The sequence below is a fragment of the Ruditapes philippinarum genome, unplaced genomic scaffold, assembly GCF_026571515.1.
Source record: "Ruditapes philippinarum isolate M1 unplaced genomic scaffold, ASM2657151v2 ctg748_1_1_1_1, whole genome shotgun sequence".
NCBI lineage: Eukaryota > Metazoa > Mollusca > Bivalvia > Venerida > Veneridae > Ruditapes > Ruditapes philippinarum.
In genome coordinates this window covers 4,328-17,534 of record NW_026867085.1, presented here as the reverse complement: position 1 = coordinate 17,534, position 13,207 = coordinate 4,328, and the positions used below count along the sequence as shown (strand labels likewise).

The window sequence follows — 13,207 nt, the reverse complement described above, 5'->3', positions numbered from 1 at the left end:
GGTTTTATTTTTGTGCCCCCACTTTAGGGGGGCATTTAGATTTACAATTGTCCATCTGTCTGTCCTTCTGTCCGTCCGTTCTCATTTTGTGTCGCAGGTTGCTCAAAAAGTATATGACCTAGAGTCATGAAACCTTACAGGAATGTTGCTCAGCATGTGAAGTTGTGCACCTTGGTATTTTTCGCATGAATTTATGTAGTATTTTTAGAGTTATTGTCCTTCACATAGTAAAAATTTGCAAATTTCAACTTGTGTCACACGTAACACAAAAAGTATCTGACCTAGAGTCATGAAACCTTACAGGAGTTGTTGCTCAGCATGTGTAGTTGTGCACCTGGGTATTTTCGTGTGGATTTATTTATTATTTTTATGCTCAGGGCATATAGTAATTGAACCGTCTGTCCGTCCGTCCGTTTGTCCATACGAGGTTAACCTAGAACGGCAAGTTTGATTTTTCTTAAGTTCTACCTATACCAATGGCTTCATAATTTACACACTTACTAATCCATACAAAGTATATGATCTGGGCAAGTTACATAACTATGGCTTCCATTTGCACCAAGTTATGGCCCTTTTCAGCACTTAGAAAATGAATAATGGTTAACCTAAACCGGCAAGTTGGAAATATCTTGTGTTCTATCTGAACTAATGGCTTAATAATTTTCACACTTACTTATCAATACAATGTACATAATATTGCCAAGTTATATAAATGTGCCATCCATTTTCCCAGTAATTTCCCTTTTTATCACTTTGAAAATAGGGCCTTGTATGGTTAACCTATTCCGCCAAGTTGGATTTATCAAAAAATTTCACCTAATTACTTAATTTATTTAATGATATCTTTCATATTTGGTAGGTGGATACCTTTAACGGTCCTCTAATTTTTTGTGGTGTTAGGCGTCTCTAGGTCAAGGTCAAGGTCACTTGTTAAAAAATAAATCTAAACATTTCTGCTCAAGCTTTATTTTTAAGTTAATGTCTTTCATGTTTATAATAGTCATACTAAGGGAGGTCCTCTTACTTTTCCTTTAGTAAGGGGTCATTTGGGTCAAGGTCACCAATGTCAAAAATCGATTTTTTACAGGTATATTAAAGATATACTATGCTCAAATTTGATATTTGAAAATATTGATAATTGCTACACAGTCTCTTAGTAAACATAAAATAAACATGTTTCGACTTCATACAATGTAGATATAATAATTATTATGTTTAAAATTCTAAAAACTATTGGTGGTCACAATATAAAAATATAGTGTCATTAAAAAAAACTGGCAGTTTTTTTTAAAGAAAAGACCAACTTTACTTGACCCGATATTCTGAATGCAGCTTCTCATACATAGTTTATTGATTCTTTTATTCAAATTAGACATATTCAGTCAGAATTTCATAGATTTCAACAAATTTCTGTGATTAAATTTTTATGCTCCCCGAAAAAATTTCGGGGGAGCATATAGTCGCCGCCTTGTCCGTCCGTCCGTCCGTCTTTCCGTCCGCCCGTCCGTCTGTCCCCTTTTCTTGTCCGGGACATAACTTTGTAACAACAAGAGGTATCAACATGAAACTTTGTAGGTAGATAGATCTCATTGAGTAGAAGTGCAGTGCACAAGAACCGTAACTCTGCCTTGCCTAATTTTTGAATTATTCCCCTTTGTTTATTTTTACACTTTGAACATTGTCCGGGACATAACTCTAAAAGTATAAGAGGTATCAACATGAAACTTTGTAGGTAGATAGATCTCATTGAGTAGAAGTGCAGTGCACAAGAACTGTAACTCTGCCTTGCCTAATTTTTGAATTATCCCCCTTTATTTATTTTACACTTTGAACTTTGTCCGGGACATAACTCTAAAAGTATAAGAGGTATCAACATGAAAACTTTGTAGGTAGATAGATCTCATTGAGTAGGTGTGCAGTGCACAAGAACCGTAACTCTGCATTGCCTAATTTTTGAATTACCCCCTTTGTTTATTTTACACTTTGAACTTTGTCCGGGACATAACTCTAAAAGTATAAGAGGTATCAACATGAAACTTTGTAGGTAGATAGATCTCATTGAGTAAAAGTGCAGTGCACAAGAAACCGTAACTCTACCCTTGCCTAATTTTTGAATTATCCCCCTTTGTTTATTTTACACTTTGAACTTTGTCCGGGACATAACTCTAAAAGTATAAGAGTATCAACATGAAATTTTGTAGGTAAATAGATCTCATTGAGTAGGTGTGCAGTGCACAAGAACCGTAACTCTGCCTTGCCTAATTTTTGAATTATCCCCCTTTGTTTTTTTTACACTTTTAACTTTGTCCGGGACATAACTCTAAAAGTATAAGAGGTATCAAACATGAAAACATTGTAGTTAGATAGATCTCATTGAGTAGAAGTGCAGTGCACAAGAACCGTAACTCTGCCTTGCCTTATTTTATTAATTATCCCCCTTTGTTTATTTTACACTTTGAACTTTGTCCGGGACATAACTCTAAAAGTATAAGAGGTATCAACATGAAACTTTGTAGGTAGATAGATCTCATTGAGTAGATGTGCAATGCACAAGAACCGTAACTGCCTTGCCTAATTTTTGAATTATCCCCCTTTGTTTATTTTACAATTTGAAATTTGTCCTGGACATAACTCTAAAAGTATAAGAGGTATCAACATGAAACTTTGTAGGTAGATAGATCTCATTGAGTAGAAGTGCAGTGCACAAGAACCGTAACTCTACCTTGCCTAATTTTTTAATTATCCCCCTTTGTTTATTTTTACACTTTTAACTTTGTCCGCGACATAACTCTTAATGTATAAGAGATATCAACATGAAACTTTGTAGGTAGATAGATCTCATTGAGTAAGTTTGCAGTGCACAAGAACTGTAACACTGTCTAGCCTACTTTTGGAGTTATTGCCCTTTGTTCATTTTGACACTTTGAACTTTGTCTGGGACATTACTCTAAAATTATAAGAGATATCAACATGAAACTTTGTAGATAGATAGGTCTCATTGGGTGGAAGTGCAGTGCTTAAAAATCATTACTCTGCCTTGCCTTATTTTGAAGTAATTGCCCTTTGTTTATTTTTACTTTTTGACTTTTGTCCTGGACATTACTTTAAAACTATTAGAGATATCAACATGAAACTTTGTAGGTAGCTAGATATAATTGGATAGAACCTGCAACGCTTAAAGAACCTAAACAAAGCCTGGTCTAATTTTGGAGTTATTGCCCTTTGTTCATATTTTTTATACTTTCCTGTGTCCAGAACCTTCTCGGGGAGCATCACCCGGTTCAACCGGTTCTTGTTTCACTAAAAGATGAGCATAGTATATCTTTAACCTTATTCTATCGACAGATGTCTTGTATATTTTGTAGGAACATAAAATTGAGGTATTTCATTTGGATGGAGGTAGGGGTCAGTTGGGTCAAGGTCACCAGTGCTAAAAATAGATTTTTACACTTGTTCATACAGCCTTTATTAATTGACAGATTTGTATTATAATTGGTAGGAAGATAACTTACATGGTATTCTTCCTTTGGATGGAGTTAGGGGTCAGTTGGGTCAAGGTCAACAGTGCTAGAAATAGATTTTTACACTTTTGCCCATACAGCCTTTATATATTGACAGATTTATTTCATATTTTGTAGGAAAATAAGTTGTATGATATTCTTCCTTTGGATGGAGTAAGGGGTCAGTTGGGTCAAGGTCAACAGTGCTAGAAATAGATTTTTACACTTTTGCCCATACAGCCTTTATATATTGACAGATTTATTTCATATTTGGTAGGAAAATAAGTTGCATGATATTCTTCCTTTGGATGGAGTTAGGGGTCAGTTGGGTCAAGGTCACCAGTGCTAAAAATAGATTTTTTACACTTTTGCCCATACATAGAATAGAATGAAATGAATGAAGTTTTATTTCTTTAAAAGGGCAAACATGAACTTCATAACAGTGTAAGAGCATGATATTGTTAGATACTTATATCCTAAAGAAAGTAGGCCTAATATGAAATAATTGTCATAAAAGTGGCAAAATGTAATTTTGTCTTCCATACAAATTAGCTACTTCACCCTCTAAAGTTAAATTATTGACAACAGTGAGTGCGGGGGCATTTGTGTTTATCAAACACAGATTCTTGTTTTTTTAGAGTTATTGCCCTTGACTTAATAAAAATTTGCAATTTTCAACTTGGTCACACATAACTCAAAAAGTTTTTGACCTTGAGTCATGAAACTTTACAGGAATGTTGATCAGCATGTGAAGTTGTGCACCTGGGGTTTCCCTTGTGAATGTATATGTTTTGTCAGAGTTATTGCCCTTGACTTAGTGAAAATTTTCAATTTTCAATTTGTGTTGTACATAGCTCAAAATTTATTAATCTAGAGTCGTGAAACTTAACAAGAATTGTTGGTCAGCATGTGTAGTGGTGCACCTTGGGTTTCGCTTGTGGATTTATCCAGTATTTGTAGAGTTATTGCCTTGACTTAATAAAAAACGTTTCATTGTGTTGTGTTATTTGTTCCTTCAGTGCTTGAGTTAGAATCAACCAACTTTACAGGAATAATGATCAACATCATTGTGGAGCTATGCACCTGGGATTTTGTATGTGGATTTTTTTCAGTTTTGTTAGAGTTATTGCCCTTGACTAAGTATAAGTTTGCAATTTTCAACTTGTTCATGCATAGAATTTGACCTGTAGACCTGAAAGTTTACAAGAATGTTGGTCAGCGTGAGTTTTTATGCACCTTTGGGTTTGCTTGTGGTTTTATTCAGTATTTGTAAAGTTCTTGCCCTTTACTTAGTAAAAGATTTTTAGTTTTCAACATGTAGCCCAAAAAGTATTTGACCTAGAGTCATAAGATTAACAAAACAAAGGAGTGTGGGGGCAACCGTGTCCTATGGGCACATTTCTAGTTTAAATTTAGTTTGTTGAATATTTACCAAACATGCTTTTAGATATGAAAATTTGAATTGGTGGTTATTCGTATGGCCTGTTGGTAAAATTTTGATATATTTTTGTCCATCTCATCTATATATTTGAATCAGTTATTCCAATTTAAATTAACCTTGATTTGAGATATCTAGGAATAATATGAGTATTTGAGTGAGGAAATGATTCACGTTAAATTTCCTTTAAGTCCATTTTAATTTTTATAACTTAGAGATACATAATTATAACTCTGCTGTCATTGTACAATACGCATAAAATTCCTGGATATGCAAAAGCCATGCCATCAAATAATATATTGAAAGATTGAGGTCCACAATTCTATTTTCTGTTCTAAAAAATTGTGGTTTTAAAAGAATTTTAAATTTAGGCATATTTTTTGAGTGGTCATTTCTGTAACAGTGTTGCACATACTGAAAATGAAATTTGGATATACAGATTTATCACAAGAATATTCTAGGTCAAGATCTGTATGGGTATGATCTAGTAATTTTTGACAGTGTTTATGCCCATTGGACTTAGAAAATTCCAATTATTAAGAGCATATCCAGGGTCCATGTTTAGGTCATGTATCTATAATTAGATTTGCTAAACACATACCATGCCTACTATGCACATGGAACATATTACATGGGCCTCTACTATGGCACTTTTGACTATAGAGGTCATCTGATTAAATGAAGTAAAGAATACAATGCAAAAAAAAACAGGTTGGTTGAATGTGGTAATTGATTATAATTTAGAAGTACAGTCAAACCTTTCTAATAGTCAACCAAGGTGTGTGCTATAATTAAAAAAAAAACTTTTTAGCTTGGACACATCATCCTTGATAGGTTGATGCACCTTAAATGGTACTGGTAAATGACTTATTGATTTTAGTTTTAAAAATAAATTACACTGCCCATAATGTATTCTGCTGGGTAGGGGCATTAGTGTATCACAAACATCTCTTGCTCATTTTGAAAATTATACCGCCATTTTTTTTTCTGTTATAAAATGATTTAAGACTTGCGGAGGTATGTATTTTTGATGTAAATGAATCGGAAAAAAAAAAAAAATTGTTATTTTTTTCCAACTATATTTTCGGATGGACCCAAATCCTGATACAGTAAAAATCGCGGAAAATGACGTATACATCGCCCCCTAGAATACTCGAGTCCGCTCTGCTGTTTTTTCACAGAGACATCGTCACCGACCTTGAGTTTAAGTATTAAAATTTGTGTGGCTTGTTTATAGGGATCTGTTGATGAAGTTAGCAACAGGACGTCCGTTTACATCAAAATAACCGTAAAAAGTAGGTTTTTCATGGCCGGAATTTCCCCCTGCAACCGTGGCGCACAATACATATGTGCCTGCAACAGGTGCCGTAAATATGCCATGAAACTGTAATGGTAAGCGTTGCCTGTGTTGGTAAACAGCGTGAATCAAAAACAATATTTCTGGGTAATGGCCTAAAATGCCCAATGTCATGTTGGGCGTGCGCGGTGGCGAAGAACGCTACCTCCGAACAACAGAACGCGCAAGTCTTGAAACCTGAAAATGAGAATGATTATTTTTAATATTAAAGTCCTAAATAAAGATAATTTGTACCATTCTTATTCTTAATGGTATAGATAATTGTTAATTTCCTATTTTATTTCCAAAGTGCCTAAATACTGCGTGGTCACTTTAATAGACAAATTTAGGTGATTTAAAGACGAAACCCGTTTCATTGTGAGTTTCTGACAGTTTATGCCATTCTATTAACGAGCAAAATTTTTACTATAAATCTTGCCCAAGTAAAAATAACGATGGTGTCAAACTCCTACCCTGAAAATCAAGGATTTATTAGATCTTCTATAAGTCAGTTTTCTGACATTGAGTTCCAAAAATAGCAATAGATGAATGTTTGTTAAAGTTGTCTTATGTTGAAAACAGTACATGTCCGTTTACAATCAATATAAATGTAGTTGTAATATGCATGTATTTCATTATTACCTGATCCTGATTGTACGTGTTGTTTCTTCACTGCATCTCTACCGTTTGTTTCATCTGTTACATTGTCACTATCATCAAGCGCGTTTGTCAAAGCGTTCGTCCGTCACATGAATTTGTCATTCTCATAGTTCTTAGTTTTCTCATTCAAGTTTTTCTAGTTCTGCAATGCGATCGTTTCAGAGCCTTTTCTTTTTCACGAAAGTCTGCCCGCCATCATTTCCATTCTCCTTTCCATTTTCGTCATTCCCCGGCGTTCCACATGTTTCAAGTCCGTTTTAAAAGTAACTCGAACTTTTCGTTATTAAAATCATTTGTGTCTTGAACAGTTTTAGTTGTGGCATCAATGGCGAACTCCGAAATAGAAAAAATCGAAAATTAAAATGCCGAAACATAGACTTGTTTCTGACTTCATTTTTTCTTCTATTTCCACTCTTATGGATCTTTTATATACATTGTTTCGGTAGTTTTGTGATAAGGCAATTCAAATGTGACACAATACGTGTGTTAATTTGACCTTGTTTGAAAGAGATAACAGCCGTGAAACTAGTATTTTAATCTTTTCCCCTCAAAAAAATTGGAGTTGTTAGTAGTACATTTATGTTAATTTTCAGAAGTTTTCAAAAGGCTGTTTTGTTTTCCATATAAAATTTGGGCTGAATTACAAAAAAATATTATATCAATTTTTGATTCTATAATATTTTTGTATGGTGGTAAAAAGAGGCTAAATCGATGAACAAAGAAAAAAGTTGAAAAATCAAATATTAAAGTGTCAATAAGTTGAGATCAGGATACTATAAAAAATAAAATCTTAGAAGTATAAATCACTGGGTATGAAGAACAATACGTCACAATTTTAATTTTGAAAGGTAAACCCTTTACATGCCATACAGTGTTATGTTAGTAAAGTGTGTGTTAACCACAAACTTAAGATTACCGTCACATGGAACTTGTTAATCCGCCTTAAATTTATACATGTTGCAAAATTCCCATGAGTAAATTTCCCACCTTTTAATACGCAAATTATCAATAACATGTGCGCATTATTTATATGCAAAGCGCATAGCACGGACAGCAAATTAATGTTCAGAAAATTAATATTTTTTCTTTTAGAGAAATGACCGACAAGACGTTTATTGATGTTGAAAAAAATGGAACATTTAAGATGTTTATCTCCCTGAAAATTTGTGAAAATAACCTATAAAAAAATAAAAAAATAACAAAATGTAATCTTAAAGTTGTAAAGTGACTTATATTAAAATACTTAATCACTATAATGTACTAAAAATATCAAAAGATGATTCAGCTTTTTTTGTCAATCAGCAACGTTTAAATAGTTATTGTAAAAAAAGGACTCTTAAAATGAAAAAAAAAAAAAAAAAAAAAAAAAAACGTCTGAAAAAAAAAAATGTTTGTTTTATGTTTTCTTGTACAGCCTAAAGGAATGAGTTTTTTGACATGACAGGAATGAAAATTATTAAATCCGAGATTAATGTTCCATTTGAATGTTAGGTTGAAACCAATAACTTGTGTGCAAAATATATTTCTAATTAATTATTTCTAATTGTGAAAAATGAGCCAAAATAGAAAAGCGTTGTAACGCTTTTCACTCCATTCGGGCCAAGAATAGCGCAAAAATACGATTTTCAATTTATTTTTGAGTACATTTCTTAAACATCATTTCATATTATTCAGTTTTAAGTGGTCTATTAATAAATGTTCGAAATGCAAATTTTATGTTATTAGGTTTTTGACCCAGTGAAGTTTCTTTAAAATTGTTGTGTAGTAAATTTAAAAGAAAGTCTCACTAATTTTGAGCTTTTTACAAAGGAGTTGAATCGAATCGTTTTTTTTCTGGAGATAGTGTTGAGTACATTCACATATGAAAAAATGATTTTAGGAATTTATGTACACACTTTTTTGCCAAACCTCTCGACACTAATCAAATATAATGGTAAAACACCTATTAAGCATCAAAATGTGAATAAATAAATAAATAACAAATAAAAATTAAAAAAAACCAATAAAAAAAATTTGGTGTCCTTTTACAATTTCCAAAAAAACCAAAGGAGATAACTCATTGGCCATAAGATCTTTTGCATTTTTGGCATTTTGTCACGTGAAAGTCAAAATACCACCACCTTGTTTAATTTTTGCTACTTTTTATCAACAATTATTTCTCACTCAGTGCCTGCTATAACTTCCATGTGATAAACATCCAATACATCTAGCAACATTATAAAAAAAACAAGTATGTGACTTTTTCCTACAGAAAGAGAAAATATATTTTATTTCTGAGGTGTTATTGCAACCTTGAAATGTTTTTTTATTACTACTATCATTTTCACGGTGAACAACATTGCTTCTGTTAAATCCCAGCAGGACTTGGAGATAAAACATTGTAAACAGGTAGTTAAAAAATAAGCACAAAATGAATCGCAGTTTTAATTTCTCTATTGTAAAAGTATTTATTTATTTATTACATCTATATACATGGTAACTTATAAAACAGAAATTATTTGTTAAAGCCTTGTCGTTCTGGTTTTTTTAAAAATTCAAGAAAAAAGACTTATAGAATTGTAATTTAAAGTATAGGCAAAGGAAAATCCATTTTTAAAAGGAATGTTATAAAATTCGAGGCAGTTTAAAAAAGGTAATAAAATTTACACAATCAACAATTATTGCCCAATACTAAGTAGGTGAACTGAAATTGTAAAATAGGGGCCAAACTTTTGCAAGCATTTATCATGTTCAATAGATATTGAAGTTGGGTTTACAAGTATGAAATCTTTATAAACAAACCAGTCTACGTGCCTTAGGTCAAGTCACATGACAAAATTAAAAAATGCTACATCACGTGCGCAAATATCATCATACATTTTACCTGTCTAGTAAGACATGAAATTCGCAAACAAAAACAGGAAATGGTGAAATCATTACATGTTTTTGTGATTGCTAATTACAGAAATTTTCGCCCCTGTTTTGAACCAAAAAGAAGAAAGTGTATGGAACATCGATCTTTTTTTGATATACAAGTTCAATGAGGTAATAGGTTGTCAATAATTCAAGATTGAACCATTTTTATCGTTTTTTTAAAATGATCTGATAACGATTCGTAAGTTTAAAAGAAATATGTCTCATATAGATTGTGTGCTATTTAAACAAAAAACTATGATGTGAACGTAACTTCCACATTTTTTTTCCTAATAGCACGCCTTTGCAGCTAGTTTTTTATGGTTTTTTGATAATTAGACTTTGTATTTGAGATAATGACAGTTATAAGCCTCTGTCCATCGTTAACTTTTGCTTTAATGAAAAGATTTAGATCACTAGGCCTATTGTGACAAAGACAGGAATTATTATTGGAGGGCACATAAAAATAGTTAAAAAACTTTCGGTCCCGTTAATTAAGATGGTTGCAAGAGCTAAAAATAGAATATTCTATGACAAAAAATCAACAGGAGTAAATATGGAAACTGTACCAAAATAGGTGCATCATTCAGGACAGTTTGAACAAATGGGTGCCAAAGATAAAAAATAAGTTTTAAATGATCTTTCAGAACAGCATGTTTTCGCAAAACTGAATATGAAGTATTCTTTGCATTGTTTGTTCTTTACAAGAAAAGCCAACGTCTGTTTGTTGAACATTTGACTTCATACTTTAAACTGCAACCTTAACTGTTTGGCGGATGTCAGTGAATAGGTCAACAAAAAATGCATGAAATTGTTCTGGATAGCTGAAAAAGCATAGATAAAAATTAATATGATCGTCTACTGGATTCCCGGAACACAAGGGGATGGTCGTTAGCTACACGCTTTGCACACACATTTCTTAATTTTAATAAACGTTTAAACGTGATAGATATCCTAGATCTGCGATCCATTTTTAAGGTCTCTTTTTGAGCGCGGAGTTTTAAATTTTGGCAAAAAATAACAAGAATAATATTTCAGAAACTTATCAGGTACGCTTAGTTTATTGAATGGTTCAATAAGTGGCTTATATTTTATTAATGATTGTTGATCGTGTTCATTTAATTTAATTTCTATATATTTTAAATCAAGTATTTATAAAAATAAAATTGCCTTAGCAAACTGCGTAGATCTTGGTGTTAGAAATTGAGTTCACAATACCAAATGCGAACAGTTTTTTTTAGAAAACCACATACCCAAATTCTTTAATGTCTTCCATTTTTTAAGATTTTAATTTAACCTTACCAAAAAATTTATTAATTCATTGTTATGCCAAAGCTTTGCGTAACACATTCTATATGACTTTGCATTGAGGACTAAGACATAAAATATGCAAAATTAACCAGGGTTTACTTCACCGAGTATTCTTTTTTTTAAAAGGATACTTCTTGTTTTATAAAACCTTTTTGTTGAAATAATTACCAAGGAAACTATAGATAAAAAGGTAACAAATGTTGTTTTTTTATTTTTTTTTCTTATATTTATGGATGACCCAAATCCTGATACAGTAAAAAATCCGGAAAATGACGTATACATCGCCCCTAGAATTTTTGAGTTCGCCCAGTTGTTTTTCACGGATACATCGTCACCGGCTTTTGAAGTTTGAACTATTATCATTTGGTGTGGATTGTTGATAGGGATGTGCGATGGGAAGTTAGCAACATATTCCCATTTACGTCAAAAATGAGCGTAAAGTAAAAATCTGTTCACCGCCGGAAGATCCCCCAGCAACCCCGTGGCGCACAATACATATGTGCCTGGCAACAGGTGCCTTAAATATGCCTTGAATGTTATCGAAGGCGTTGCCTGTGTTGTAAAGGTGTGATCAAAAAACAATGATTTGGTTTACGCCTAAATTGCCAATGTCATGTGGGGTGACCGTGGCTAAGAACGCTACCTCCGATTTCACAGAACGCACAAGTCTTGAACCTGAAATGAGATTTTTTAAAAAGACAACAACATGTACTATGGACTGACTCTACAATATCAAAGAGAAAATAATGAAAAGTTGATACTATAGTTTTAACACAGCTAAGATGTTTGACGTTTGTAATATACTAATTAAGGCTAATACGTTTCTCGTTTTTTTCTCTCTAACATTCAGTTCCATGTAAAGTATAAGGTGAGTTTTTGGCCAGACTTTCTTTAGTTTTATACAGATTTAAAATCAATATAAATGTATACATGTAGTTTGTATATATTTTATATTACCTGATATAATTGTACGTGTTTGTTTCTGCACTGCATCTCTACCGCCTGTTTCATCTGTTACATTGTCACTATCATCAAGCGCGTTGTCAAAGCGTTCGTTAGTCTCGCGATTGTCATTCTCAATGTTTCTGGGATTATTCAGTTTTTCTAGTTCCGAAATGCGATCATTCAGAGTTTTTTCTTTTTCACGGAAGTCTGCAGCCATTATTTTCATTCTCCTTTCCATTTCGTCATTCCGGCGTTCCACGTGTTCAAGTCGTTTTAAAAGTAACTCGAACTGTTCGTTATTGAAATCATTTGTGTCTTGAACAGTTTTAGTGGTGGCATCAATGCGAACTCCGAAACAGAAAATCGAAGTTATAATGCCGAAACATAGACTTGTTTCTGACTTCATTTTTCTTCTATTTCCACTCTTAACAGATCCTTTATATACATTGTTCGTAGTTTTGTGATAAGGCAGGTAAAAGGTGACATAAACGTGTATAAATTTGACCCTTGTTTGAACAGATAATAGCCGTTGAACTAGTATTTTAATCTTTTCCCCTAAAAAAATTGGAGTTGTTAGTAGTGAATTTGTGTAATTATCAGATGTTTTCAAAAAAATTTTTTGTCAAAAATTTTGTGCATTAAAATTTTTGGGATAGAAAAAAAAAGGAAAATCAATTTGAAAAAAAAAATTTTTAAGTGTCAAAAAGTTGGTCAGACTATAAATAAATTTATTTTAAGGGGAATGAGAGAAATACGTCATATTTTTTGGTTGAAAATTTTTAAATACAGATAATGTTAGTAAAGTGTGGTTTACCAAAAATTAGGACCCAAGGGAAAATTGTTAATCCCCCAAAATTTTAAAATTTTGCATTCATAGCAATTTCAATGTATATGCATCTTAAAATAATGTACGATTATTTGTAGCAAGCGTTTCGGGCCCCAAAATTCAGAAAAAGACCGAAAAGCTTTTATAAATGTTAAAAAAAAAACTGAATATACAAATCAAAGGTAAGAAATCAAAAGCTGTATCTGAAAGATGTTATTGACAAAATTTTTAAAACTTATTAAAAAAAATGCATAAAAGTGAAAACTTTGTTATATTGAAATCCAGATTTTTAAAATCGT

The 13,207-nt window shown here is 32.4% G+C and overlaps 1 protein-coding gene across 1 annotated transcript; it reads right to left on the bottom strand.

Annotated features, from left to right (window-relative positions):
• Nucleotides 1-11,678: 11,678 nt before the first annotated feature.
• LOC132734777 (uncharacterized) lies at nucleotides 11,679-12,549 on the bottom strand. Its single transcript, XM_060721622.1, has 2 exons — nucleotides 12,095-12,549; nucleotides 11,679-11,812 (listed from the first exon to the last, which is right to left on the bottom strand). The coding sequence occupies exons 1-2, from the start codon at nucleotides 12,486-12,488 to the stop codon at nucleotides 11,709-11,711; spliced, it is 498 nt and encodes a 165-aa protein (XP_060577605.1). The 5' UTR covers nucleotides 12,489-12,549; the 3' UTR covers nucleotides 11,679-11,708.
• Between the last annotated feature and the right edge of the window lie 658 nt (nucleotides 12,550-13,207).